Source organism: Ranitomeya variabilis, chromosome 1 (assembly GCF_051348905.1).
Source record: "Ranitomeya variabilis isolate aRanVar5 chromosome 1, aRanVar5.hap1, whole genome shotgun sequence".
NCBI lineage: Eukaryota > Metazoa > Chordata > Amphibia > Anura > Dendrobatidae > Ranitomeya > Ranitomeya variabilis.
This window is the reverse complement of record NC_135232.1, coordinates 311,294,000-311,320,653: the sequence shown is the minus strand read 5'-3', so window position 1 is coordinate 311,320,653 and position 26,654 is coordinate 311,294,000. Positions and strand designations below refer to the sequence as shown.

General features: G+C 46.5%; 1 protein-coding gene across 1 annotated transcript in view; it reads left to right on the top strand.

Moving 5' to 3' along the window:
- Positions 1-26,454, top strand: part of NIPSNAP1 (nipsnap homolog 1) — a 69,497-nt gene extending 43,043 nt beyond the window's left edge. Inside the window, exons 8-10 of the mRNA XM_077296974.1 lie at positions 611-705; positions 22,567-22,650; positions 23,933-26,454. Coding sequence (XP_077153089.1) covers positions 611-705; positions 22,567-22,650; positions 23,933-23,997 — 244 coding nt within the window. The 3' untranslated portion in view covers positions 23,998-26,454. The remainder of the gene's footprint in view (positions 1-610; positions 706-22,566; positions 22,651-23,932) is intronic.
- Positions 26,455-26,654: the final 200 nt, after the last annotated feature.

The window sequence follows — 26,654 nt, the reverse complement described above, 5'->3', positions numbered from 1 at the left end:
AATATGCAAATGCCTCTTCAGAGAAAAAGAGGACTTGAACTCTATAGCGCCACCTGTTGGAAGTAGCGATCCTACAAGTCACAATCGACCCTTTAACAGGTCTTACAATGTGACTTGGGATAAAAGCCAAATCAGTATCTCAATTTGCAGACCCGGTGTTTCGGGCTCTTGGCCCTTGTCAGTGCAAAGTGTGCGAGGCTCTGGACTGAAGTCTACAGGGTAAGGTTTCTCCTTGTGGAGAGTGACATACCAGCTCTGGCTTGTCAAGGTAAGGAGGCTTATTCATCGTGCAATGCTTAGACCTCAGTCCAGAGCCTCTCACCTAGCCAAATCAGTGCTCATACTTTGCACTAACGAGGGCCAATAGCCTGAAACACCGTGTCTGCAAATTGAGATACTATCTTGGCTTTTATCCTAAGTCACATTGCAAGACCCGTTAAAGGGTTGATTGCGACTTGTAGGATCGCTTCTTCCAATAGGTGGCGCTATAGAGTTCAAGTCCTCTTTTTCTCTGCAGAGGCAATTTGTATTATTTTACTAGTTCTGCTGCATCAGTTTTGTAGCATCAGGCAATCATAGTCTACATAACTGTTTACATTATTGCATTAAGGGCTCGTGCAATCAAGCATCGCCAGGAGAATCAAGAAGCCGTGGGAGGATTCTTTTCTCAGATTGGCGAGCTGTATGTAGTGCATCATCTTTGGGGTAAGGATTAAAGATCATGAGCGGATGTTTCATGTCCACAGTTTAAAGGGAATGTCTTGCCAAACATTTCAAGAATTGAAAAAAATGTAAAGTATTAATGTGGGTTTTTTTTAAATTTGTATAAAATATGAAAAATAAAGTAAAATGTTTTGATGCTTTAAAACACTAGAGGAGCTGCTGTGTTTCGCCACAGGTACATCTATTCTTTTTTTTCTCTTATTGTGTGGCAATGAGAGTTCATTCTTGTTCTCAGTTTTTGCCCTGTCTCCCCTACATACAGACCCCCAGTTGTACATTTAGTACAAATAATTAGGTACACCGCATTAGATGTGATGCAGCTGAAAGTACCTGGGATCTTGTAGTCCTGATCTGAATTGGGGATCTGTATGTAGGGGAGACAAGGCAAAAACGAAGAACAAGGATGAACTCTCATCGCCACACAATAAGAGAAAAAAGAATAGATGTACCTGTGGCTAAACATTTTTGTCTCCCTGATCATAGCACCATGGACATGTGATTACTTGTATTAAAGCGTAATTTCAAATCTCAGAGGGATAAGAGTTTGGGAATATAAACTGATGACGACCTTTGACACACTCAGTGCAGGAACAAATGTATCGCATGGATTTATGCCTTTTTACATCAATTAAGGAATTTGCACCTCAGACTGTGTGAGGGCATCACAACACAGAACTAGACCCCAATCAGAGGACAATAAAACATTCACAATCCTTATCTATGAACTGTTCCAATATTTATGGACACAACTGTTTATCACTCTCACATCATGGTAGTTCTGCTTCACGTCACCTGTCTTATCTATGGCATTTATTTCTGGGCTGTATTGTGCATAGATATGTGATTCTTCAGAATTTGTATTAGTCTATGCCTGATGAAGAAACCTGAGTAGTCTCGAAAGCTTGCAGTTTGTTACTATCTTTTCAGTTAGCTATTAAAAAGTATCAACCACTGAGGACTTACGATTCTAAATATTTTCCACTGACTGCTATCCAAGAAGTATCGTTTCTCCTTACGGAGACCGACATGCTAAGCATGCCGAGATGAGGAGACTTAAAGCCGCAAAGCTCCTCTGGGTAATATGCTAATTATGCAAATTGTCTCTTCAGAGAGGAAGAGAGCTTGAACTCTAGTGCCACCTATTGGAAAGTAGCAATCCTACAAGTCAATGTTGACCCTTTAACGAGCCTTGTCACATGACTTAGGATAATAGCCAAACCAGAACCTCAATTTGCAGACACTTTGTTTCGGGGTACTGCCCCTCGTCAGTGCAAAGCGCATTGCGGCTTTAAGTCTCCTCATCTCGGCATGCTTAGCATGTCGGTCTCTGTAAGGAGAAACGATACTTCTTGGATAACCGTCTGACACCTCTCACACAGCCAAACCAAATCTCCGCTTTGCACTGACGAGGGGCAGTACCCCGAAACAGTGTCTGCAAATTGATGTTCTGGTTTGGCTATTATCCTAAGTCATGTGACAAGGCTCGTTAAAGGGTCAACATTGACTTGTAGGATTGCTACCTTCCAATAGGTGGCACTAGAGTTCAAGCTCTCTTCCTCTCTGAAGAGACTATTTGCATAATTACCACTGACTGCTAGAAATTCCAAAGCAAAGCAGAGCCCTGGGCTCTCTCCGAATCATCAACAGGTGAGAACGCGGAGTGTCGCCTCCCCGTACCCTCTCCTGCGACGACTGGAAGCCATGCCTGAGCTCACTTTAGGGGCGATGGTTCCTTCACGGTCCCGTTCTCCACACACCAGCAACAGGCGAGCACATAGTGTCGCCTCTATGTATCTTCTCCTGGAGCCAGTCCGATAGCCAGACATTCTGCCCTGTTCCGCGGATATACAGAGGCCCCCACCATGGCGTCCGTGCAGCCTCCACTGCATCACCACTGACTGAAAGCAGAAGGAGGCAGCAAGTTCCTCTCCCAACCCCTGGCTATGGGGATGGTGGATTGAGGGGGGAGTCCCACGACCAGCAATACTGCAGCTCCAGCTCTGCTGCATCACCTCTGTGAGTGTGACTGTGGCTGGCACCATCTGGACGCAGAGAGGGAGTCCTGGTCCCTGGGGGGAGCGGTGTCACGGCATCCAGCTGTGTTTTACACCGCTTTTTCGGGCTCTCAGTTTGCGCCCCCTTTGGCGCTCATTTTCAGCAGGCTTCATAAATTTAGTCCACGGCTTTTTGCCGGCCTAGGCCACGTTTTGCATGGCTCCGTCCACGCGGTCAGTGCCGCCCACACTTCTGGCGCTTCTCGTCTTAAACGAGAGGTGCCCCTCCTGCTCTCGACGGCCATCTTCCTGCACCTCAGAGGGAATACTAGAGTCTGTTTCCTGACAGCGGTGGCAATAACAGCAGCGCTGACAGAAGTGCTGCAAGGAATGAGGATACAGACATCTTCCCTGGGGACATAAGAGCAGGACCTGGGTAAGCTGAACCCTCTGGAGCTGACAGCTTAACCCCTTCTCTGCAAATTTTATCTGCGCATTTTCTCTGCACATACTCCCTCTATCCTTTCAAGGGCACACTATGTCTCAATCTAAGTCATCCAAAAAGGCTAACAAAACTGTGTTTTTTTACCTCATGTACCACTTGCAATACTGCCATGCTCCGAGCTCACAGTACTCCGTTATGCACCGCTTGTGACCCAGCATGTGCCAGGGAACCACCCGCCTCCACTACTGACCTCAGTGAGCCTAGTCCCCCTGAGTGGGCTGCGTCTGTCACAGTCTGTGGCTTCCCTGGCCAAGGCAATAGGCTCTCTCCGGAACCCCTCCTTAAGCCAGGACATTAGTTTGCCTGCTGCGGAGGTCCCTTGCGACGGTCAGGAACCTTTGACCAGCAGGGGTCGTACTGTCACAGGGTGCTCAGGTTTCTAGAAAAAGGACCCATGACACGTTCCCTGAGCATGCTCATGCTTCGGCGTCCGTGGGTTCAGTTTCTCGCTCCCCTTCTGAGGTTCGCAGCGAACATGATTCAGAATAAGAGTCTGATGCATCCTTAGTTCTGCGAGTCCTGGACTATCAGGAGACACTTGATTCTCACATTGAATCAGTTAACAAGGCTCTGAGGTTGGACGAGGAATCTATATCTCCTCTGGATCACGTAGTGTCTTTTTAAGAGGGCTAAACGTCCTCACAGGGTGTTTGGCAATCATCCTGAGTTTCAGGACATTGTCCAGAGACATAGGGACCAACCAGATTAACGGTTCACAGGGCAGAAGCCTATTGAATCGAGATATCCCTTGGCTCCTGAGTTACGGAAGGATTGGCTACAGTCCCCTTCAGTGGACCCCCCCTGTATCACGTCTTTCATCCAAAACGCTCCTATCCTTGTCTAATAGTTCCTCAGTCAAAAATCCCACTGACCGTCAAATTGACAACCTTGCTCGGTCAGTCTTTGAGGCCTCTGGAGCGGCGCTCTATCCATCTTTTGCCGCGACCTGGTGACTAAGGCTATGGTCGCTTGGGCTGAGTTTTTAACTGCAGCCATTCAAGATAGTGATCTTCCCCCGAAGGCAGCAAGCCTCGCTAGTCAGATATCTCCGGCCGGGGATTTCGTAGTAAGCGCTTCTTTAGATGCGGCCAACTGTGCTGCACAGGCTGCCGCAAATGCCGTCTCCATCAGGAGGCTATGGCTCAGAGAATGGCGAACGGATTCTGCTTCCAAAAGATCCTTAACCTCTCTGCCTTACCAAAGTGGTTGCTTATTTGGAGAAAAGCTGGACCAACTTATCTTCGACACTACGGGAGGAAAGAGAAAATTTCTTCCACAGCAAAGGTCCACTCGGCTGTTTCGCGGCCAACAACCGGTCCGGAACCGGCCTTTTCGCAGCAATACCAACTGGTCCTCTACAGCCTTCTCTTCTGTAACAGTGCGGTCCCCACGTAGGGACAGAGGTTCCCAAGGTCTCATATAGACCTAATCGAACCTGGAAGAGCAGGCCAAAACTGTTTGGATCCAAAGGAGCCAGATCCCATAGATCCTCTACACCAGTGTTCCCCAACTCCGGTCCTCAAGAGCCACCAACAGGTCATGTTTTCAGGATTTCCTTAGTATTGCACAGGTGATTGAATGCTTGCCAGTCCAGGTGATGCAATGATCACCTGTGCAATACTAAGGAAATCCTGAAAACATGACCTGTTGGTGGCTCTTGAGGAGCGGAGTTGGGGAACACTGCTCTACACAATGACTCGTTACGACATCCGGTGAGCACTGACAAAGTAGGCGGCCGCCTACTTTCATTCTGCGAAGCCTGGCTCTCGGTCATTCACAACGAGTGGGTCAGAGAGCTGGTGTCATCCTGATACAAAATAGTGTTCTTCCCCCCTCCCCACGTTCTTTCCTGTCTTCTCCTCCCAAAACAAAGGCAACAGCCTTTTTCAGAGCCTTAGATGCGCTCCGAAGGGACGTTTCTAGCATCCATTGACATCCAGGAAGCTTACCTTCATATTCCGATTTTTCCTCCTCACCAAAAATTCTTACGGTTCACAGGGAACACTTCCAGTTCGTAGCCTTGCCCTTCGGCCTTGCCACCGCCCCCAGAGTCTTCAGCAAGGTCATGGCGGCTGTCATGGCCATTCTTCAGGCTCTGGGTGTGGTGGTGCTTCCGTACTAGACGATCTGCTGATGCGGGCCTGTGAGAAGTGCGTGAGTATCACGGTGGATACACTTTCTCGCCTGGGCTGGAACATAAACTTAAAGAAGTCCTCCCCAGTACCAGCTCAGCAAATTTCCTACTTTGGAATGATCCTGGACACTTCCCGCGGGTTTGTAATTCTCCCTCCCGAAAAGGTCTTCGCCTTACAACAGGGAACTCTGATGCTCTCCTGCTCTATCCCTCACTCCATACGATTCAGTATGGGGATTCTCGGCAAGATGGTGGCAGCGATGGAGGCGGTCCCATTCGCACAGCTACACCTCGGCCCTTTGCAACATGCGCTTCTGACTGCTTGGGACAATAATCCGTTCTCTCTCGACCGTCGGTTCTGTCTGTCTCAGCGGGTCAGGCTGACCCTCAGGTGGTGGACGCTGAAGTCTTCCCTGGATAAGGGAAGTCTTTTCTTCCAGTACTTTGTCTGGTGGTCACCACCGACGCCAGTCTTCTTGGCTAGGGTGCAGTTTTCCGCCATCTGCCAGCACAGGGACGTTGGTCCATTCGGGAGTTGCGTCTCCCGATCAACATCCTGGAGATGCGAGCAATCAAGTTAGCCCTTCTGCGTTTTCATCATCCCCTGGCAGGTCGTCCCATCAGGATCCAATCTGACAACGCCACGGCTGTGGCGTACATCAACAGTCAGGGTGGCACCCGTAGCAGGACGGCCATGCACGAAGTAGGTCACATTCTTCATTGGGCCGAGAGAAACCGCTCGACTATCTCGGCGGTTCACATCCCGGGCGTAGAGAATTGGGCAGCAGATTTCCTCAGTCACCAGGGCCTCACCTCGGGAGAGTGGTCTCTTCATCCGGAGGTCTTTCAGCAGATTTGTCTTCACTGGTAACTCCTGGATGTGGATCTGATGGCCTCAAGGCTAAACACCAAAGTTCCCAAGTTCATAGCTCGGTCCCACAACCCAGTAGCATCGGAGCGGATGCACTGGTCCTTCCGTGGCATCAATTTCGGCTTCCGTATGTATTCTCCCCCGCTCCCCTTCCGAGGGTCATCAAGAAGGTCAGAGCGGAGGGGTACCAGTGATCCTGGTTGCGCCTGTTTGGCTGCGCCGGGCGTGGTACGCGGAGCTAGTTCAACTCGTCGCCGACGTTTCCTGGTGACTGCCGAATAGCCCAGATCTGCTTTCCCAGGGTCCGATTTACCACCAGAACTCTGGGGCCTGTAAGAGATGTAAGACTATTCTTACTGAGTGTGTTGGGGGACACTCGCTTGACCGCGACATTCAGCACACGGGCACGGGTTTTAAAACCAAAACAGTCCTTACGGTTTATTACACCTCATAAACCATACCACGAGCAGTCCATTTACATACTGTACCAGGACCTCACTTTAAGTTTTAGGCCCTTATTCTGTGGCAACTACACACGCTGGTCCTCACTGACCAGTTGCCACGGGTTACCACACAGTTCCTATTCCAAGCACCAACAGCTTGTGGAGGTACCTTATGGGAGCTCCTGCTCCATCTGCTGACTCCTTGTCAGTCCTCTCTCCTGGGGAAACTGCCTTACAGGGTTCACCAACTTGCCTGGCCGGCACACATCAGTCAGTCCAGAGCCACCGAAGGCCGGTAGCTTCCCCAACACCGATCATCCAGGTCCCCAGTCTCTCAGGTGCTCCAAGAAGACTCCACTCACAGGAGCACCTAACCCAGACTGTCCAGGACCATGATCACACTGTGGACTACAGGACGTCCATCCCACCTGGGACCTTCCAACACAGGAGCATACACAGCCCATACACAGGCCCTCAGGAACCCTCAGGAACTCTCAGGAACCATGTGACCCACACCCTGGCCAGACTATGTACTCGTAACCACGCCCACAGTAATGGATCACATGGACTGGTCACGTGATCCTGACATCACTGCAGGTCGATTCTCACGGTCTCAATACGACTCCGTGTACCTGTTACAGGGGTCACTGCATCACAGGCCCTATGTTTAACGACTTGGCCGTTGAGTCTTGGGTTCTAACTCAAGCAGGATTCTCTCATCAAGTGATCTACACTATGATTAGTGCTAGGAAACCCACGTCTATACGCACCTGGAAGACCTTCTTCTCATGGTGCAAAGATCGTGGACGTTCTCCTCTCGTGTTTTCCATTCCTTCCATTTAGCAGTTTCTGCAGTCCGGCTTGGAGTCAGGTCTCTCGCTTAGCTCACTTAAAGGACAGACTTCAGCCTTCTTCGTTTGGTTCCAGCGCAGGATTGCCACCAGATTACAGATGAAGACATTCATTCAGGGAGTTTCCTATGCGGTGCCTCCCTATAAAATGCCGTTGGAACCATGGGATCTTAATTTGGTCCTCGGGGTTTTACAGGAGGTCCCTTTCGAACCGCTGCAGGATGTATCACTAACTTTCCTTTCTTGGAAAGTAGCTTTCCTAGTCGCGGTCACGTCAATCAGGCGAGTCTCGGAGTTGGCAGCCCTGTCCTGCCAAGCTCTGTTCCTGATTTTTCCATCAAGACAAGGTGGTTCTGAGAACATCCCCGTCTTTTCTGCCGAAAGTTCTTTTTTTTTTTTTTTTTTAAATCTCAACAAGGATATTATTTTGCCCTCATTCTGTCCGGCACCAGTACATCGTAAAGAGAAGGCTCTTCACGCTCTGGATCTGGTGAGAGCTCTTAGGAGGTACGTCTTTCTGCAAGTCAGATGCCCTATTCATGCTTCCGGGGGGGCATAGAAAGGGCCTAGCCGCCTCCAAAGGCCAAAATAGCCAAGTGGATTCGCTCGGCTATTCAGGAGTCCTACCGTGTCAGGGGCGAACCAGCAGGGATTAAGGCACACTCCACTCGGTCAGTAGGCGCCTCTTGAGCCATTCGGCACCAGGTGTCAGCAGAACAAGTCTGCAGAGCTGCGACCTGGTCCAGCTTGCATACTTTCACAAAACATTACAGTATTCATTCTCAGGCCTCTGCATATGCGGCCCTCGGCAGACGGATTCTGCAGTCAGCAGTACCACATCTGTAACTTGTTGGTACATGGGGTACTAGCAGTTGTGGTGTTCCACACCCAGGGACTGCGTAGGAGAAATGGGGATTTTTGTGTACTCGCCGTTAAATCCTTTTCTCCAAGCCAATCATTGGGGGACACAACATCCATCCTGTTAGTCTGACTTGTGTCTGTTCCTTAGTTTTGACATAGTTTATTCTTGTTAATGGTTATAAGCTCCTACTGCTTTGTTACCGTCACCGATCTGGTTCAAACAGAGCCAGCAGGAGAGTGTATAATGCAGAGGAGGAGTTAAAGGGAACCTGTCACCCCGTTTTTTCCGTATGAGATAAAAATACTGTTAAATAGGGCCTGAGCTGTGCATTACAGCAGTGTATTTTGTGAACCCCGATTCCCCACCTATGCTGCCAAAATACGTTACCAAAGTAGCTGTTTTCGCCTGTCAATCAGGCTGGTCTGGTCAAAAGGGCGTGGTGTCTTCCCCCAGATCTTGCTTAGTTTTCCGTTGGTGGCGTAGTGGTGTGTGCATGTGCAAGGTCCCGAATCCACTGCACAGGGGAGTTTGGCAGCATAGGTGGGGTATCGGCGTCCACAAAATACACTGTTGTAATGCACAGCTCAGGCCCTATTTAACAGTATTTTTATCTCATACGGAAAAAACGGGGTGACAGGTGCCCTTTAATCTTTCTACGTTCACTTAGTGTCCTCCTAGTGGCAGCAGCATAACACCCATGGTCCTGTGTCCCCCAATGATTGGCTCGGAGAAAAGGATTTTATGGTGATTATACAAAAATCCCTATTTGAATAATTTCTTTAACACCCTTAAAGATTGGCTATATCTTTTTTTTTTTTGTGTGTGTGTTTTTTTGTTTTGTTTTTTTTTCCCTTTTTTCAAGACCAATAGCTCATGACCATTTTTTTTTTTGTTTTGTTTTTGTGGGATGCGTTGGAGTTTTGAATTACACTGCTCATATCATTTACTGTAACCACCCGAAAACATTTACGTTTTATTTTATACAAATAGTATCACAAATATTGTTAGTCAGTAAAACCATAACAAACCAGTAGTAAGTAAAGTGCCATTGTAATTCTGAATATTTAGTATGATTAATGTGTTTGGTTTTTTTTACTATTTTAGCGGATTACAAAATACCTCAACTTTGCAGGGAAACATTTTTTCAAGTGCCAAATAGTTTTTTTTTTTTTTTTTTTTTTTTTTTTTTTTATCGGTGCCATTTTGGGATATATGAGTAAGTTTGTGGGGGGGTGTGGTGTGTGTTTTGTTTTTTTTTTTTTTTTATTATTATTTGTGGCGACCAAAAAAATGGAAAAATGACAATTTGTGATATTTCTTTTTTTTCCCCCCTTTCCAAGATGAGTAAAACAATTTGAAATTTTCACACATCTGGCTTTTACTATTCTTTTTTTTTTCTTGTTGGGCTATGTCTCCACGGTACGGATGGGCGGCGGTATCGCCGCAGCGGCGAAGCCGCTCGGCGCTAAGCCCCGCCCCCTTTCTGGGACGCGATCATGCCGGATGTGTTAACTCTTCACATCCGGGATGATCGCTCTGTCCCATAGGGCCCTGTGATATGCCTTGCGGGGACGCTGCGTCCCCGCAAGGTGTATGGACATGCTGCGATATGAAAAGACGCGCAGCATGTCCGTAGTCGCAGGGCCGCCGCGTGTGGGTTTCCACGCATAGTGGAGACAGGATTTCATCAAATCCCCTCCACTATGCTGGAACATCTGGACGCTGCTTGTTTGATGCTGCAGCGCTGCGCAGCGTCAAACAAGCAGCGTTTCCTGAACGTGGAAACATACCCTTAGTGAGGTGTACATTGGCATCACGGTGGCTCACTGGTTAGCACTGTTGATTTGCAGCAATAGGTCCTGTGTTCAAATCCCATCAATGATAATAACTGCAAGGAGTTTGTATGTTCTCCCTTTATTTGCAGATATTTCCTCCAAGTACTCCGGTTTCCTCCTATACTCCAAAGACATATTTATAATGAATCTAGATTGTAAGCCCCAATGGGGACAGCAATGATATAAAGTGCTGTGGAATTAATGGTGATATATAAGTAAGTGTAAGATAAAAATGTGTATATATATATATATATAATGTGTATATGCTTTTTAGAGTGCTTAGGAGACTTAAAATTGCAATCTTTCAATTGCTTGTTCTATTTACATCAATACTGAATGCAACTGCACAAGTATTGTTCTCCTGTGAAACCCAACCTGTGTCTAAGGCCTCTTTCACACTTCAGTCTTTTGGCGTCAGTCTGAAACCGCCATTTTCGTCAAATAGCAGATCCGCCATTTTTTTCCCCATAGACATGCATTAGCGACGGATTGTGGCGGATGGTCATCTGTTCCATCCGCCATGCGACGGATCCGTCGAGATTTGGCGGACGTCATCTAGACATTGACGGCCACTGTAACGTTTTTTTGTCTGCGCCGAATCGGCGGTTCGCGACGGATCCGTCGCGTTCGTCATTCCATAGAATGGCCGCCTATGGGCGACGGATCCGTCATTACCGTCATTTCGGCGGATCCGTCGCCCCAATCCTCTTTATCAATTGCGCATGCTCCAAAAAGTAGATACTTTTCCCAGACAACCCCCAAGTAACGGATCCGTCAAAAAAACGGATCCGTTAGAACCGTTTTCTCAACAATTGTGACGGATCCGTCAATCCGTCACTATGTCGGAGCTGACTGACGCCAAACAACTGAAGTGTGAAAGAAGCCTAAGCTTCACGTGTGTAACAACATGGCATAAGAGGCATTCAGCAGTCTACCAAGGTAGCCCATTGCACCCACAATCACGTTGCAAGGGGGGACAAATGGATGCCCAGGCTGTATAGCGCGTCTTATTTACTGCGGACAGAGATTGCCATTTAAGGCGTTTACAACAGCAATCTGAGCTAGCTCAATATGGTGCGCTAATTAGCAGATGTCAGCTTTATAACAGTCAGCACCTGCCCTGTTTAGATAGGGCTCAGCTCCTGAGCATGCTCCACACACTTGACCCTTTCCATGATGTAAATCCCTTATGGAAGGTGAAATGGTTAAAGGGCTTGTCTTGCAAATGCGATCAGTTTTATATAGCAATAAATGGAGAGAGCCGATGCATACATGGACATCTCTTCACGCACTGCTGGTCAGTCTTCAGCTGAAAAGGCTGAAGATGGGTCCCTCATCCTGGAGACAGGTGCAGATCCCAGAGATACCATAAATATTTCTTGTGAGTAGACCCTTTCAATTAGCAGATTACACTACTTATGTCTAGTAAGGTAATCTCTTTTAACCATTAAAATGGCCACCGTCTTGTTAAACTGAATATGAATAGGCCAGGTGCCTGTGCAGTAGGAAAAGTCTATGCTGGGAACTCGACATATCTTGACAGTACATGCTATAGGTATCTCCAGGAGCAGGGCCTCCTACTGCACATGCTCATAGGCACCTGTCTACTAACCTTCTAGGACAGGTTCCTGTGAGTGAAACAAGAAGGTAACCATTTTTACTCTATAATGATTGCCTCCCTAGGCAAAAACAAGTGATTTGCTAATTAAAAGTATTTACTAGAGATGAGCGGCTCGCTTCGCTTGACCCCAGTCCACATTCCAGGTTGGTCCTTACTGGCTGTGGACAGGAGCTGTGTGAAATTCCTGACCTTCAGGGATTTTGTTCTCCTTTTATGACTTCATGTGCAGGTGTGTTGCATAGATGACATCACACAAGGCTGGCGAATCAATCACTGCACTGAGAAACTCGCAAGGTCGCAGCTACTGTCAATGACCAGAGAGCGCTGACCTGGACCATGAACTGGTGCTTGTGTGAAGCGATCCGCTCATCTCTAGTATTTAGGAATTTAAAATTACATTTTACTTACTTCTATAATGTATCTTTATATCTGTGAACCCTTATGTCCTAATCCTCCCCTTCTGAGCTCCTGCGGCATATCCTGGGACTGAACATGGCTCCTATCCCAGATAGCTGAGCTCCTGCTACATCTGCTGTTACTGAACATGGCTCCGATCCCAGATAGCGGAGCTCCTGCTGGTACTGAACATGGCTCCAATCCCAGATGGCTGAGCTCCTGCTGGTACTGAACATGGCTCCGATCCCAGATAGCTGAGCTATTGCTACATCTGCTGGTACTGAACATGGCTCCTATCCCAGATAGCTGAGCTCCTGCTACATCTGCTGTTACTGAACATGGCTCCGATCCCAGATAGCGGAGCTCCTGCTGGTACTGAACATGGCTCCAATCCCAGATGGCTGAGCTCCTGCTGGTACTGAACATGGCTCCGATCCCAGATAGCTGAGCTCCTGCTACATCTGCTGGTACTGAACATGGCTCCGATCCCAGATAGCTGAGCTCCTGCTGGTACTGAATATGGCTCCGATCCCAGATAGCTGAGCTATTGCTACATCTGCTGGTACTGAACATGGCTCCGATTCCAGATAGCTGAGCTCCTGCTACGTCTGCTGGTACTGAACATGGCTCTGATCCCAGATAGCTGAGCTCCTGCTAAATCTGCTGGTACTGAACATGGCTCTGATCCCAGATAGCTGAGCTCCTGCTAAATCTGCTGGTACTGAACATGGCTCCGATCCCAGATAGCTGAGCTCCTGCTACATATGCGGGCACGGAACATGGCTCCGATCCCAGATAGCTGAGCTCCTGCTACATCTGCTGGTACTGAACATGGCTCCGATCCCAGATAGCTGAGCTCCTGCTACGTCTGCTGGTACTGAACATGGCTCTGATCCCAGATAGCTGAGCTCCTGCTAAATCTGCTGGTACTGAACATGGCTCCAATCCCAGATAGCTGAGCTCCTGCTGGTACTGAACATGGCTCCGATCCCAGATAGCTGAGCTCCTGCTGCATCTGCTGGTACTGAACATGGCTCCGATTCCAGATAGCTGAGCTCCTGCTACATCTGCTGGTACTGAACATGGCTCCGATCCCAGATAGCTGAGCTCCTGCTTCATATGCCTGGACTGAACATGGCTCCGATTCCAGATAGCTGAGCTATTGCTACATCTGCTGGTACTGAACATGGCTCTGATCCCAGATAGCTGAGCTCCTGCTACATCTGCTGGTACTGAACATGGCTCCGATCCCAGATAGCTGAGCTCCTGCTACATCTGCTGGTACTGAACATGGCTCTGATCCCAGATAGCTGAGCTCCTGCTACATCTGCTGGTACTGAACATGGCTCCGATCCCAGATAGCTGAGCTCCTGCTACATCTGCTGGTACTGAACATGGCTCCGATCCCAGATAGCTGAGCTCCTGCTGCATCTGCTGGTACTGAACATGGCTCCGATTCCAGATAGCTGAGCTCCTGCTACATCTGCTGGTACTGAACATGGCTCCGATCCCAGATAGCTGAGCTCCTGCTTCATATGCCTGGACTGAACATGGCTCCGATTCCAGATAGCTGAGCTATTGCTACATCTGCTGGTACTGAACATGGCTCTGATCCCAGATAGCTGAGCTCCTGCTACATCTGCTGGTACTGAACATGGCTCCGATCCCAGATAGCTGAGCTCCTGCTACATCTGCTGGTACTGAACATGGCTCCGATCCCAGATAGCTGAGCTCCTGCTGGTACTGAACATGGCTCCGATCCCAGATAGCTGAACTCCTGCTACATCTGCTGGTACTGAACATGGCTCCAATCCCAGATAGCTGAGCTACTGCAGGTACTGAACATGGCTCCTTTCCCAGATAGCTGAGCTATTGCTACATCTGCTGGTACTGAACATGGCTCCGATTCCAGATAGCTGAGCTCCTGCTACATCTGCTGGTACTAAACATGGCTCCGATCCCAGATAGCTGAGCTCCTGCTACGTCTGCTGGTACTGAACATGGCTCTGATCCCAGATAGCTGAGCTCCTGCTAAATCTGCTGGTACTGAACATGGCTCTGATCCCAGATAGCTGAGCTCCTGCTAAATCTGCTGGTACTGAACATGGCTCCGATCTCAGATAGCTGAGCTCCTGCTACATATGCGGGCACGGAACATGGCTCCGATCCCAGATAGCTGAGCTCCTGCTACATCTGCTGGTACTGAACATGGCTCCGATCCCAGATAGCTGAGCTCCTGCTACGTCTGCTGGTACTGAACATGGCTCTGATCCCAGATAGCTGAGCTCCTGCTGGTACTGAACATGGCTCCGATCCCAGATAGCTGAGCTCCTGCTAAATCTGCTGGTACTGAACATGGCTCCAATCCCAGATAGCTGAGCTCCTGCTGGTACTGAACATGGCTCCGATCCCAGATAGCTGAGCTCCTGCTGCATCTGCTGGTACTGAACATGGCTCCAATCCCAGATAGCTGAGCTCCTGCTGGTACTGAACATGGCTCCGATCCCAGATAGCTGAGCTCCTGCTGCATCTGCTGGTACTGAACATGGCTCCGATTCCAGATAGCTGAGCTCCTGCTACATCTGCTGGTACTGAACATGGCTCCGATCTCAGATAGCTGAGCTCCTGCTTCATATGCCTGGACTGAACATGGCTCCGATCCCAGATAGCTGAGCTCCTGCTGCATCTGCTGGTACTGAACATGGCTCCGATTCCAGATAGCTGAGCTCCTGCTGGTACTGAACATGGCTCCGATCCCAGATAGCTGAGCTCCTGCTGCATCTGCTGGTACTGAACATGGCTCCGATTCCAGATAGCTGAGCTCCTGCTACATCTGCTGGTACTGAACATGGCTCCGATCTCAGATAGCTGAGCTCCTGCTTCATATGCCTGGACTGAACATGGCTCCGATCCCAGATAGCTGAGCTCCTGCTACATCTGCTGGTACTGAACATGGCTCAGATCCCAGATAGCTGAGCTCCTGCTACGTCTGCTGGTACTGAACATGGCTCCAATCCCAGATAGCTGAGCTCCTGCTGGTACTGAACATGGCTCCGATCCCAGATAGCTGAGCTCCTGCTGCATCTGCTGGTACTGAACATGGCTCCGATGCCAGATAGCTGAGCTCCTGCTGGTACTGAACATGGCTGCGATCCCAGATAGCTGAGCTCCTGCTACATCTGCTGGTACTGAACATGGCTCCGATCCTAGATAGCTGAGCTATTGCTACATCTGCTGGTACTGAACATGGCTCCGATCCCAGATAGCTGAGCTCCTGCTACATCTGCTGGTACTGAACATGGCTCCGATCCCAGATAGCTGAGCTCCTGCTACATATGCCTGGACTGAACATGGCTCCGATCCCAGATAGCTGAGCTATTGCTACATCTGCTGGTACTGAACATGGCTCTGATCCCAGATAGCTGAGCTCCTGCTACATCTGCTGGTACTGAACATGGCTCCGATCCCAGATAGCTGAGCTCCTGCTACATATGCCTGGACTGAACATGGCTCCGATTCCAGATAGCTGAGCTATTGCTACATCTGCTGGTACTGAACATGGCTCTGATCCCAGATAGCTGAGCTCCTGCTACATCTGCTGGTACTGAACATGGCTCCGATCCCAGATAGCTGAGCTCCTGCTACATCTGCTGGTACTGAACATGGCTCCGATCCCAGATAGCTGAGCTCCTGCTACATCTGCTGGTACTGAACATGGCTCCGATCCCAGATAGCTGAGCTCCTGCTGGTACTGAACATGGCTCCGATCCCAGATAGCTGAGCTCCTGCTACATCTGCTGGTACTGAACATGGCTCCGATTCCAGATAGCTGAGCTCCTGCTGCATCTGCTGGTACTGAACATGGCTCCGATCCCAGATAGCTGAGCTATTGCTACATCTGCTGGTACTGAACATGGCTCCGATCCCAGATAGCTGAGCTATTGCTACATATGCGGGCACGGAACATGGCTCCGATCCCAGATAGCTGAGCTCCTGCTACATCTGCTGGTACTGAACATGGCTCCGATCCCAGATAGCTGAGCTCCTGCTACGTCTGCTGGTACTGAACATGGCTCTGATCCCAGATAGCTGAGCTCCTGCTGGTACTGAACATGGCTCCGATCCCAGATAGCTGAGCTCCTGCTAAATCTGCTGGTACTGAACATGGCTCCAATCCCAGATAGCTGAGCTCCTGCTGGTACTGAACATGGCTCCGATCCCAGATAGCTGAGCTCCTGCTGCATCTGCTGGTACTGAACATGGCTCCGATTCCAGATAGCTGAGCTCCTGCTACATCTGCTGGTACTGAACATGGCTCCAATCCCAGATAGCTGAGCTCCTGCTACATCTGCTGGTACTGAACATGGCTCCGATCCCAGATAGCTGAGCTCCTGCTACATCTGCTGGTACTGAACATGGCTCCGATTCCAGATAGCTGAGCTCCTGCTACATCTGCTGGTACTGAACATGGCTCCGATCTCAGATAGCTGAGCTCCTGCTTCATATGCCTGGACTGAACATGGCTCCGATCCCAGATAGCTGAGCTCCTGCTACATCTGCTGGTACTGAACATGGCTCCGATCCCAGATAGCTGAGCTCCTGCTACGTCTGCTGGTACTGAACATGGCTCCAATCCCAGATAGCTGAGCTCCTGCTGGTACTGAACATGGCTCCGATCCCAGATAGCTGAGCTCCTGCTGCATCTGCTGGTACTGAACATGGCTCCGATCCCAGATAGCTGAGCTCCTGCTACATTTGCTGGTACTGAACATGGCTCCGATCCCAGATAGCTGAGCTCCTGCTGGTACTGAACATGGCTCCGATCCCAGATAGCTGAGCTCCTGCTGCATCTGCTGGTACTGAACATGGCTCCGATCCCAGATAGCTGAGCTCCTGCTACGTCTGCTGGTACTGAACATGGCTCCAATCCCAGATAGCTGAGCTCCTGCTGGTACTGAACATGGCTCCGATCCCAGATAGCTGAGCTCCTGCTACATTTGCTGGTACTGAACATGGCTCCGATCCCAGATAGCTGAGCTCCTGCTGGTACTGAACATGGCTCCGATCCCAGATAGCTGAGCTCCTGCTACATCTGCTGGTACTGAACTTGGCTCCGATGCCAGATAGCTGAGCTCCTGCTGGTACTGAACATGGCTGCGATCCCAGATAGCTGAGCTCCTGCTACATCTGCTGGTACTGAACATGGCTCCGATCCTAGATAGCTGAGCTATTGCTACATCTGCTGGTACTGAACATGGCTCCGATCCCAGATAGCTGAGCTCCTGCTACATATGCTGGTACAGAACATGGCTCCGATCCCAGATAGCTGAGCTCCTGCTACATCTGCTGGTACTGAACATGGCTCCGATCCCAGATAGCTGAGCTCCTGCTACATATGCCTGGACTGAACATGGCTCCGATCCCAGATAGCTGAGCTATTGCTACATCTGCTGGTACTGAACATGGCTCTGATCCCAGATAGCTGAGCTCCTGCTACATCTGCTGGTACTGAACATGGCTCCGATCCCAGATAGCTGAGCTCCTGCTACATATGCCTGGACTGAACATGGCTCCGATTCCAGATAGCTGAGCTATTGCTACATCTGCTGGTACTGAACATGGCTCTGATCCCAGATAGCTGAGCTCCTGCTACATCTGCTGGTACTGAACATGGCTCCGATCCCAGATAGCTGAGCTCCTGCTACATCTGCTGGTACTGAACATGGCTCCGATCCCAGATAGCTGAGCTCCTGCTACATCTGCTGGTACTGAACATGGCTCCGATCCCAGATAGCTGAGCTCCTGCTGGTACTGAACATGGCTCCGATCCCAGATAGCTGAGCTCCTGCTACATCTGCTGGTACTGAACATGGCTCCAATTCCAGATAGCTGAGCTCCTGCTGCATCTGCTGGTACTGAACATGGCTCCGATCCCAGATAGCTGAGCTACTGCTACATATGCTGGTACTGAACATGGCTCCGATCCCAGAAAGCTGAGCTCCTGCTACATATGCTGGTACTGAACATGGCTCCGATCCCAGATAGCTGAGCTCCTGCTACATCTGCTGGTACTGAACATGGCTCCGATCCCAGATAGCTGAGCTATTGCTACATCTGCTGGTACTGAACATGGCTCCGATCCCAGATAGCTGAGCTCCTGCTACATATGCTGGTACTGAACATGGCTCCGATCCCAGATAGCTGAGCTCCTGCTACATCTGCTGGTACTGAACATGGCTCCGATCCCAGAAAGCTGAGCTCCTGCTACATCTGCTGGGATTGAATATGGCTCGAATCTCAGCACATTAACCACTCAGATGCCTCTGATAGTGACAGTGGCATATGAAGATTTAGACAAAAGGCATTTGCTCCCTTTGTCAGATCATGGACACCCGTAGAGCACGATTGCGAGGTGCCAATATGTTGCTTTTACAATTAGAGGCCTGACAAAGCCTTCGAGACTGTCATATTGCTCAGCTTATCAGAACATGAGGGGTTAAAAGCACTGTCAAGAAATAATTAGGATGAAGCCCAAGTAAAAATAAGTCAAACATAGAATCTAGTATTTTATTAAACCTATATAGTTTTGTTTACATAGTATGATTGGAAGGATTAATGGCACAGAAATTGGTCAATAAATCAAGAGCACTTTGTTTTATTGGTGCCTTCACTGTAAAACACCTGTGTATTAGAGACATTAGCACACACGCTTATTGTACATCATTAATCCAGTGGTGGTTTACAAGAAAATTGAGCAATAAAACAGTGTGGTAACAGCTCATGCTTGATTTATGGGGTGACGTCTCAGCCATTGACCTTTCTTATCTTACTGTTGTGACAAACAAAAGTTACCAGAGCAAGTCACTTGTTAAACCTCCAGTGACAAATTAGCTTCCTTAATCATTTGTGTTTGGCGTTTTTGAAGAACTCCGACTGCTAATTGTACTACTGAAGCTGTGGTACACATTTTTCCTGTTTTAGCATTTAAAAGAAAACCTGGGCGTGGATGGTGATGATGGAAGTAAGAATAAACTAGCGCATGTGGACTCTGCCTAAGGCCATATTCAAATGTTGCGTTTTTACTACATTTTTTGTCTGCACGCAAAACCTATTCTCTTGGCAGTAAAGAATCTACTTTCAAAAAAGAGGTTTGCTGCATGTTCTGGTGCTGTTGTCTACAGTTTAATCAAATCAGTTTAATTCAACAGAAATGAATGGTTGCATTTATTTCAGCATTTTTGCACTCATTGCTTTCTATGGTGCAAAAACACTGAAAGAATTGACGTTGTAGCTTTTTTTTTTTTTTTTTTTTTTTTTTTTTTAAAGCAGCAGTTTTGCAATTCAGTCAGGAAAAAACACATACCGTACTTGATTTCTGAAATCTCATAGCTTTTGCTAGTACTGTAAAAAGCAGTAAATACTCCTGCAATGATTCAATATGTGAACATAGCCTTAGGAATACTCAGTTATCAAACTTCTTTTCCGATTGAATAACATAATAAACAATATTAGTTTAAAATTTAAAAAAAGATAAAATGTACACTGTGCAAAAGCTTTAGGCAGCCGTGGAAGAAATGATGCAAAGAAGAACGCTTTCAATAATGGATCTTTTCATACTAAATTTATCAATTAACGAAATACAAAGTAAATGAAGACTTCTAAATCTAATCAATATTTGGGGAGACCACTCATTGTCTTCAAAACAGCAACAATTCTAGGTACTTGCAGAAGGTATGAGATTGATGGATTATAGTCAGGTGTATGAGTTAACAAATACCAAACGAGTGATGATAATCATCCTTTTTATATGCAAGTTGAAACTGTCATTAACTGAGACAGAAACATTTGTGTAGGATGCTTAAATGGACTTTGCCATCTAGTCTTAGAGCAGCATAATATAGAGACCGCTATCCTGGTTCTAGTGATATGTCACTTATGGGTTGCTTGTTACAGTTTTTAATAAAATCAGCAGGATCTTATCATTAGAGGTATAGTAAACCTGCTGCAATTTAGCTATCTACTGTATTCAGCAACAAGACAGAGCAGTTATGGTGCATCAACTAGGTCTCACATGTAAAGATTTCAAAACAGACTAAGGTTTAATAAAGATAACCACAAAAACCTCCTTGACATAATCTTGTCAACAAGAAGGGCTACAGTTAGCCTATTCAAATACATAGAGAATTTACCCACTCTAGAAAGTATGCATGCAAAGAGAAACAAGAGTTTTTAGGTATCATAAGTAAAAAAACAGATTTTATTGAAAGTTCACAAAACATCATTATACGCATAAATCATCAGAAAAAGAACACAAATAAAGTGATACATGTGCAGAAAGAAACCAGGGATACCAGGAACCACTAATTGCACCTGCCCATCTGTGCCTAGGAATCAATCCTTTTCTAAAGTGCATGTGCAGTGAAGTATGACACTGGTAGGCTTGCCTCCCCCAAACACACTATATTACGGCAACTGGAGTCAAAAAGTGAAGCACCATATGGGGCAGACAGGCACTTACCACGGGCAGAGATTAGGGGATCCTGGGCCGGGTGTAAAGAAGCCCAGGTTTAAAGAGCTGCTATTTGAGTTAGTTTGAACAAGCGCTAAGAAATGGACAATGTTGAGGACCATAGTCGCAGTGGTCGGCCAAGGAAACTTTGTGAAGCAGATGAAAGATATATCATGCTTGCTTCACTTCTAAGCCAGAAGATTTCCAGCCGTGCCATCAGTTCAGATCTGTCAGCAACTAGTGGAACCAAGCTACACCCATCTACTGTTACAAGTCTGGTCAGAACTAGTTCTCATTGAAGAATTGCGGCAAAAAAAACCCCATACCTTCAACATGGAAACAAGGTCAACTTACTAAACTATGCTCAAAAACATTGGAAAATGACAGCAGATGTTCTGGACTAATGAGTCAAAATGTGAAATATTTGGCTGTAACAGAAGCCAGTCTTTTTCTGAAGGCCTGGAGAGCAGTACAATGAGTATTTGCAGACAACAATGAAGCATGAGGAAGGTTCCATGCATGGCTGCATTTCAACAAATTGAAGTTGAGGATTTAGTCAGGATTAATGGCTTCCTCAATGTTGAAAAATACAGGAAGATACCGTACCTATCCATCATTCAACACTTTCAGTGAGGCATCTGATTGGCTCCACATTTATTCTGTAGTTGGACAATGACTTCAAACATACAACCAATGTCATTAGAAACTATCAGCGTAAAGTAGAACCAGGAACCCTGGAAGTGATGATACAGCATCCACTGAGCACTGATCTCAACACTGAGTCTGTCTGGGATTACATGAGAAGACAGAAGGATCTGCACAAGCTTACATCAACAGAAGACCATTGGATAGTGATAAGAAGATATTTGAAGCAACCTCTCTTTTGCGTTCTTTAAAAAAAAAAAATGGGAGCAAGTGTACTTAGAAGAACTGATGCTGTTTTGAAGGCAATGGGAGGCTCACACCAGATATTTATAACATTTGGATTTCTCTTTTGTTCATTCACTTTGCATTATGAAAATTGATTTTTTATCTTTTTTTTTTTTTAAACATTCTTTGCAGCATTGTTTACACAACTACGTAAACCTTTTGCACGTTTGTGTGTGTATAATCTATATATTAAGTATCTTTATGTAAGCTCCAATAACAAATATCCACATGTACTATAAGTATACACTTATTTTTGCTGAAATAGCTTCAGCCTTCCCTTTCAGCTTTAAAACTAAAAATGAAACCCTAACACATACATAACCCAGAATGGTACAATTATAAAAATCTTGACCTGCAAAAACAAGACTTGTACTGCAGCGTCAGTGCAAAAGAGATGGGGAGCCAGTTGGTTAATGAAGATTTATCAGTTATTTAAACATTGTACAGGAGGGTAGCAGGTGAACTTGAATTAGCAAGTAGGAGAGGTCTGCAGTGCACATAGCTTTGAAGGGCTACACCAAGGTATTGTTCATGAGGCCCAAACAGAACTATGAAGTATTTTTTCCCACTTAGAGTTTAGAAATTAATTAAAATTAGAACCCTATGCCAGAACAGTTGATGAGAATCCGTTCCTGGTTGGTTGGCTGGATATTGTCTCTACTCAAAGGCTCGTTAATGCCAATTTCTGTAACTATATCAATATCTTATGTTGCTTCCTATTCCTGTTTGGAAAAAATGTGTAAATGTATGTAACATGGTTTTGTTTAATAAACATCTGATTAAAAAAAAAAGTAAGGTTTAAAAATATTTCACTTATTTTATATATTTTGGACATGGAATCTAATATACAGTATGTTTAATATTTTTTGTTTTTTATTGGTATATTTATTAGCTTACAAGGATCTACAGACTAGAGAAGAAACTAGGAAATATGCATGGACCAAGAGAGGCTGGGATGAAAATGTATATTATACAGGTACTATGCTTACTTTCTCATTCCTACGTTAAAATTCTACATTATTAGGATGGGTCCTCACAGGAGCAGACAGGAACTGAAGAGGGCCCCTGAGCAAGATGAGTATGTGGGTCCTTTGTAGTCTAATAATTCACTGTAATGCATTCATTTATGTATTGCTTTGGGGTAAAAGTGGGCCCCTTACCTCTTGGGCTCCTGTGTGGCCTCACAAGTTGCAGCAAGTCCATGTCCGTCTCTGGGTCATCAGCATCAGATCGGTGATGTTCTGCAGCTCCTTCACTAGTTTAATATAAACAGTGAGTGTCGCCTGTACAGTGCTCTGTTCGCTGTGTAGTGGCCGTTGCCAAGAATTGGGACTTGGCTCCTATTTAATTGAATAGGAGCTGAGCTGCTGTACCTGGCTTCACCCGCTGTGCTGTGTGTTCTGCGCCATACTCTGGCAATGGCCAGGTGTAACCGGACTTGAAAGTAGCTGATCAGTGAGGGGGCCTGGTGTCAGTTTTGCACTGATCTGATATTGCTGACCTATAGTGTATGCGTCATCGGTATCAATGTAATAGACATTGTATGTACTGTATGAGTTTATAATTTTACACATATGCCCATCCTGTACCTGTACTGATTTGTGCAGCTCTGGGTAACTAAATCAGCCTATAAATGAAAGTTTGCAGCTGGATTATGACAGACATGAACAGGTCACATCAGACATGCATGTTCTATGATTCTCCAAGTATTAAGCCTAATTATTTAGTATACGTATGCACTACACAGGGTAAAGACTAATGCAGTAGTATGAGAGGTAAGTGAGCAGTACTCAAGAACCGTGTATTTTAGATTTACAGAACTTATTTTTAATTTATGGTATGAAAAGGAGGATATGCCGTTCATTTTTACAGTTATGTAAGAACGAAGAGATGACTGTGTTATGCTTATTTGTATGCCGCTGTAAAATTGTGCTGTGCTCGAGTGGAAGCTATTATCACAGAGCGATTCTCACCTGGAAGCGTTGCTCCATACATATGGCATCTGATGGCGTATGGTATGGTGGCAAATAAATCCCAGTAGCTTCTTAGTATAACTTTTCCATGTACATGATGCTTTTGGCTTGGGGTGAGCAGATAATTAAAGTATATAATGTCTTTATGCAATGTGCAAGGCATGTGAAACGAGTTTGTCAGTTTCTGAAATTCTCAAATTGCATAGGTGAGGGAGGGAGGGATGGAGTAGTTAACCAAGTGTTCAATATCATTATACTGCTTTCTTTTGTTTTTGTTTTTTGCAGTACCTCTTGTGCGGAATATGGAGTCCCGTATCATGATTCCTTTAAAGATCTCTCCTCTTCAATGAAGCAAATATCCGCACTTCAAGGAAACCATTCCCATATATGAGCAGTTAGTACATTCTACTGCTTCACAAGTGATCTCTACATCCATAAGAGCAGATTAATATCCGTGTAGCAAGCCTAGTGCTAAAGGTGTGAAATAACCATCCTTAGAATTTCTTAGTATAGTGACTTTTAAAGGGAATCTTTCAAGTTCAGAAACCGCTATTCACCTTCATATATAGGGTTAATCTGCAGGTAAATGGCATTACCTGACTACCTTATTGAAGCGGCAGATAATTTTTTTTCTCTCTAAGGGTACCGTTACACTAAACGATTTACCAACGATCACGACCAGCGATACGACCTGGCCGTGATCGTTGGTAAGTCGTTGTGTGGTCACTGGAGAGCTGTCACACAGACAGCTCTCCAGCGACCAACGATGCCGAAGTCCCCCGGTAACCAGGGTAAACATCGGGTTACTAAGCGCAGGGCCGCGCTTAGTAACCCGATGTTTACCCTGGTTACCATCGTAAATGTAAAAAAAAACAAACAGTACATACTCACCTTCTGATGTCCGTCAGGTCCCTGGCCGTCTGCTTCCCGCACTGACTGTGAGTTACTGTAAAGTAAAAGCAGAGCGCAGCGGTGACGTCACCGCTGTGCCCTGCTTTCCGGCCGGCTTTCAGTCAGTGCGGGAAGCAGACGGCGAGGGACCTGACGGACACCGGAATGTAAGTATGTACTGTTTGGTTTTTTTTACATTTACGATGGTAACCAGGGTAAACATCGGGTTACTAAGCGCGGCCCTGCGCTTAGTAACCCGATGTTTACCCTGGTTACAAGCGAACGCATCGCTGGATCGGTGTCACACACACCGATCCAGTGATGACAGCGGGAGATCCAGCGACGAAATAAAGTTCCAAACGATCTGCTACGACGTACGATTCTCAGCGGGGTCCCTGATCGCTGCTGCGTGTCAGACACAGCGATATCGTATGGATATCGCTGGAACGTCACGGATCGTACCGTCGTAGCGACAAAAGTGCCACTGTGAGACGGTACCCTTAGTTCTGTTCTCTCTGTAGCCACTCTTTCAGTTATTAGGGCACAGCAGGCAGCTCCTAAAATCACAGCTCACCATATAGTGAGTACACTGTAATCACTCCCCAGCACTCTGCATGTGTGCGAAGCAGGCTGTCAAAGTGCTGGGCAGTGATTACACTATAGTGAATGTAGCGATTGTAACCGCTCCCTGTACTGCCTTGATTTCTGGAACTGAGAGGCTGCAGAGGGAATAGAATTTAATTTTCTCCCTATAGCTGTGGCTCCAATAAGTCAGGCATGGTTTTAACACTATTGACCTGCAGATCATCCCTATATTTGCCGGTAAATGGTGTTTCTAGACATGTCGGTTCCCTTTAAGACGTGTACACAAACTCATTGCCATAAAAGGGAACTGTTTTTAATTCACAAGCCCATCTTTGTGGATTTACTAGTAGATGCTCAGAGAATTTCAAATCAGACTACCGGCCATCACCTGAAGTCTATGGTCACACTATCAGAATTTAATCAGTATTTCACATCAGTATTTGTAAGCCAAAACCAGGAATGGGTGATAAATACGGAAATGGTGATGTGTTTCTATTATACTTTTCCTCTGATTGTTCCTCTCCTGGATTTAGATTACAAATACTGATGTAAAATACTGACCAAGCACTGATAGTGTGACCGTAACCTAACAGTTTTGGGAGTGTCCATTTGTAGTCCAGTACTTAGCTTCAACTCCCAGAATGGGCAGTGCCTACTGGCATAAGTACTTAGACATTTTGTCATTCGTAGAAGCCCAAAATACATAAAGCAATATATTAAACTGTACTCAGGGACACAAAGTTGTATTTACTGTTTTTTATGTGGTCATCCACCTAATTTGTCATCTAAATGAGGTTCTAAAATGAACAGATGTAACTTAATGATGTATTTTTGTTTCCAACGTTGTCTCATCAGATCTCTGAGTCAGTCCCGGCATCTCCACTTCTGATTTGTCAGTGAAACAGGAGAGTGCTTTCTGTGCCTGCACGTGTCCAATGCTGCATGTCAAGGGGGCTGGCTAATTTGGCTTAATATAACTGATAAGCCAACCTCCTTCTACTTTCTGGGCATCCACTATGATTGAGAAGGTGGCTGGGTTAGCTACTGAAATGAGCAGTCAGCTAGCGCCCATAAAGCATTGCACTTATGATGTGCAGACGCAGGAAGTCCTCCTCTGAAAAGCACAAATCAGAAGTGAATATGCTGTCCACTGGGATCATGCTGATTATCTGAAAATGTAGAAATAAAAGTATATTAGCGTTCTATGTATTCATATTAGGATGCCCTTTATAGCAAAAGCACCGCCTGTTCATGGCCTACAAACGGCAGCTAATGTCGTCTTTGTCCTTATTCAATGCAATGTAAATAATAATAAATCTCTGCTTAGTGTACATGTTGTTTATATTCTGTGATATGTTGCAGGTGTTCAGCATTAGATGTACAATACTTAAGCATTAGTTTTCAGTATCTGAGAAAACTAATTTGTTTCTTCCTATTTTCAATCACTATATTTCCTACCCGTAAATAACAGCTACACCACCTCCGATGCGGGCACCATTCCAGCGGTGTCGGCGCCAGTTTTCCCTGGGAG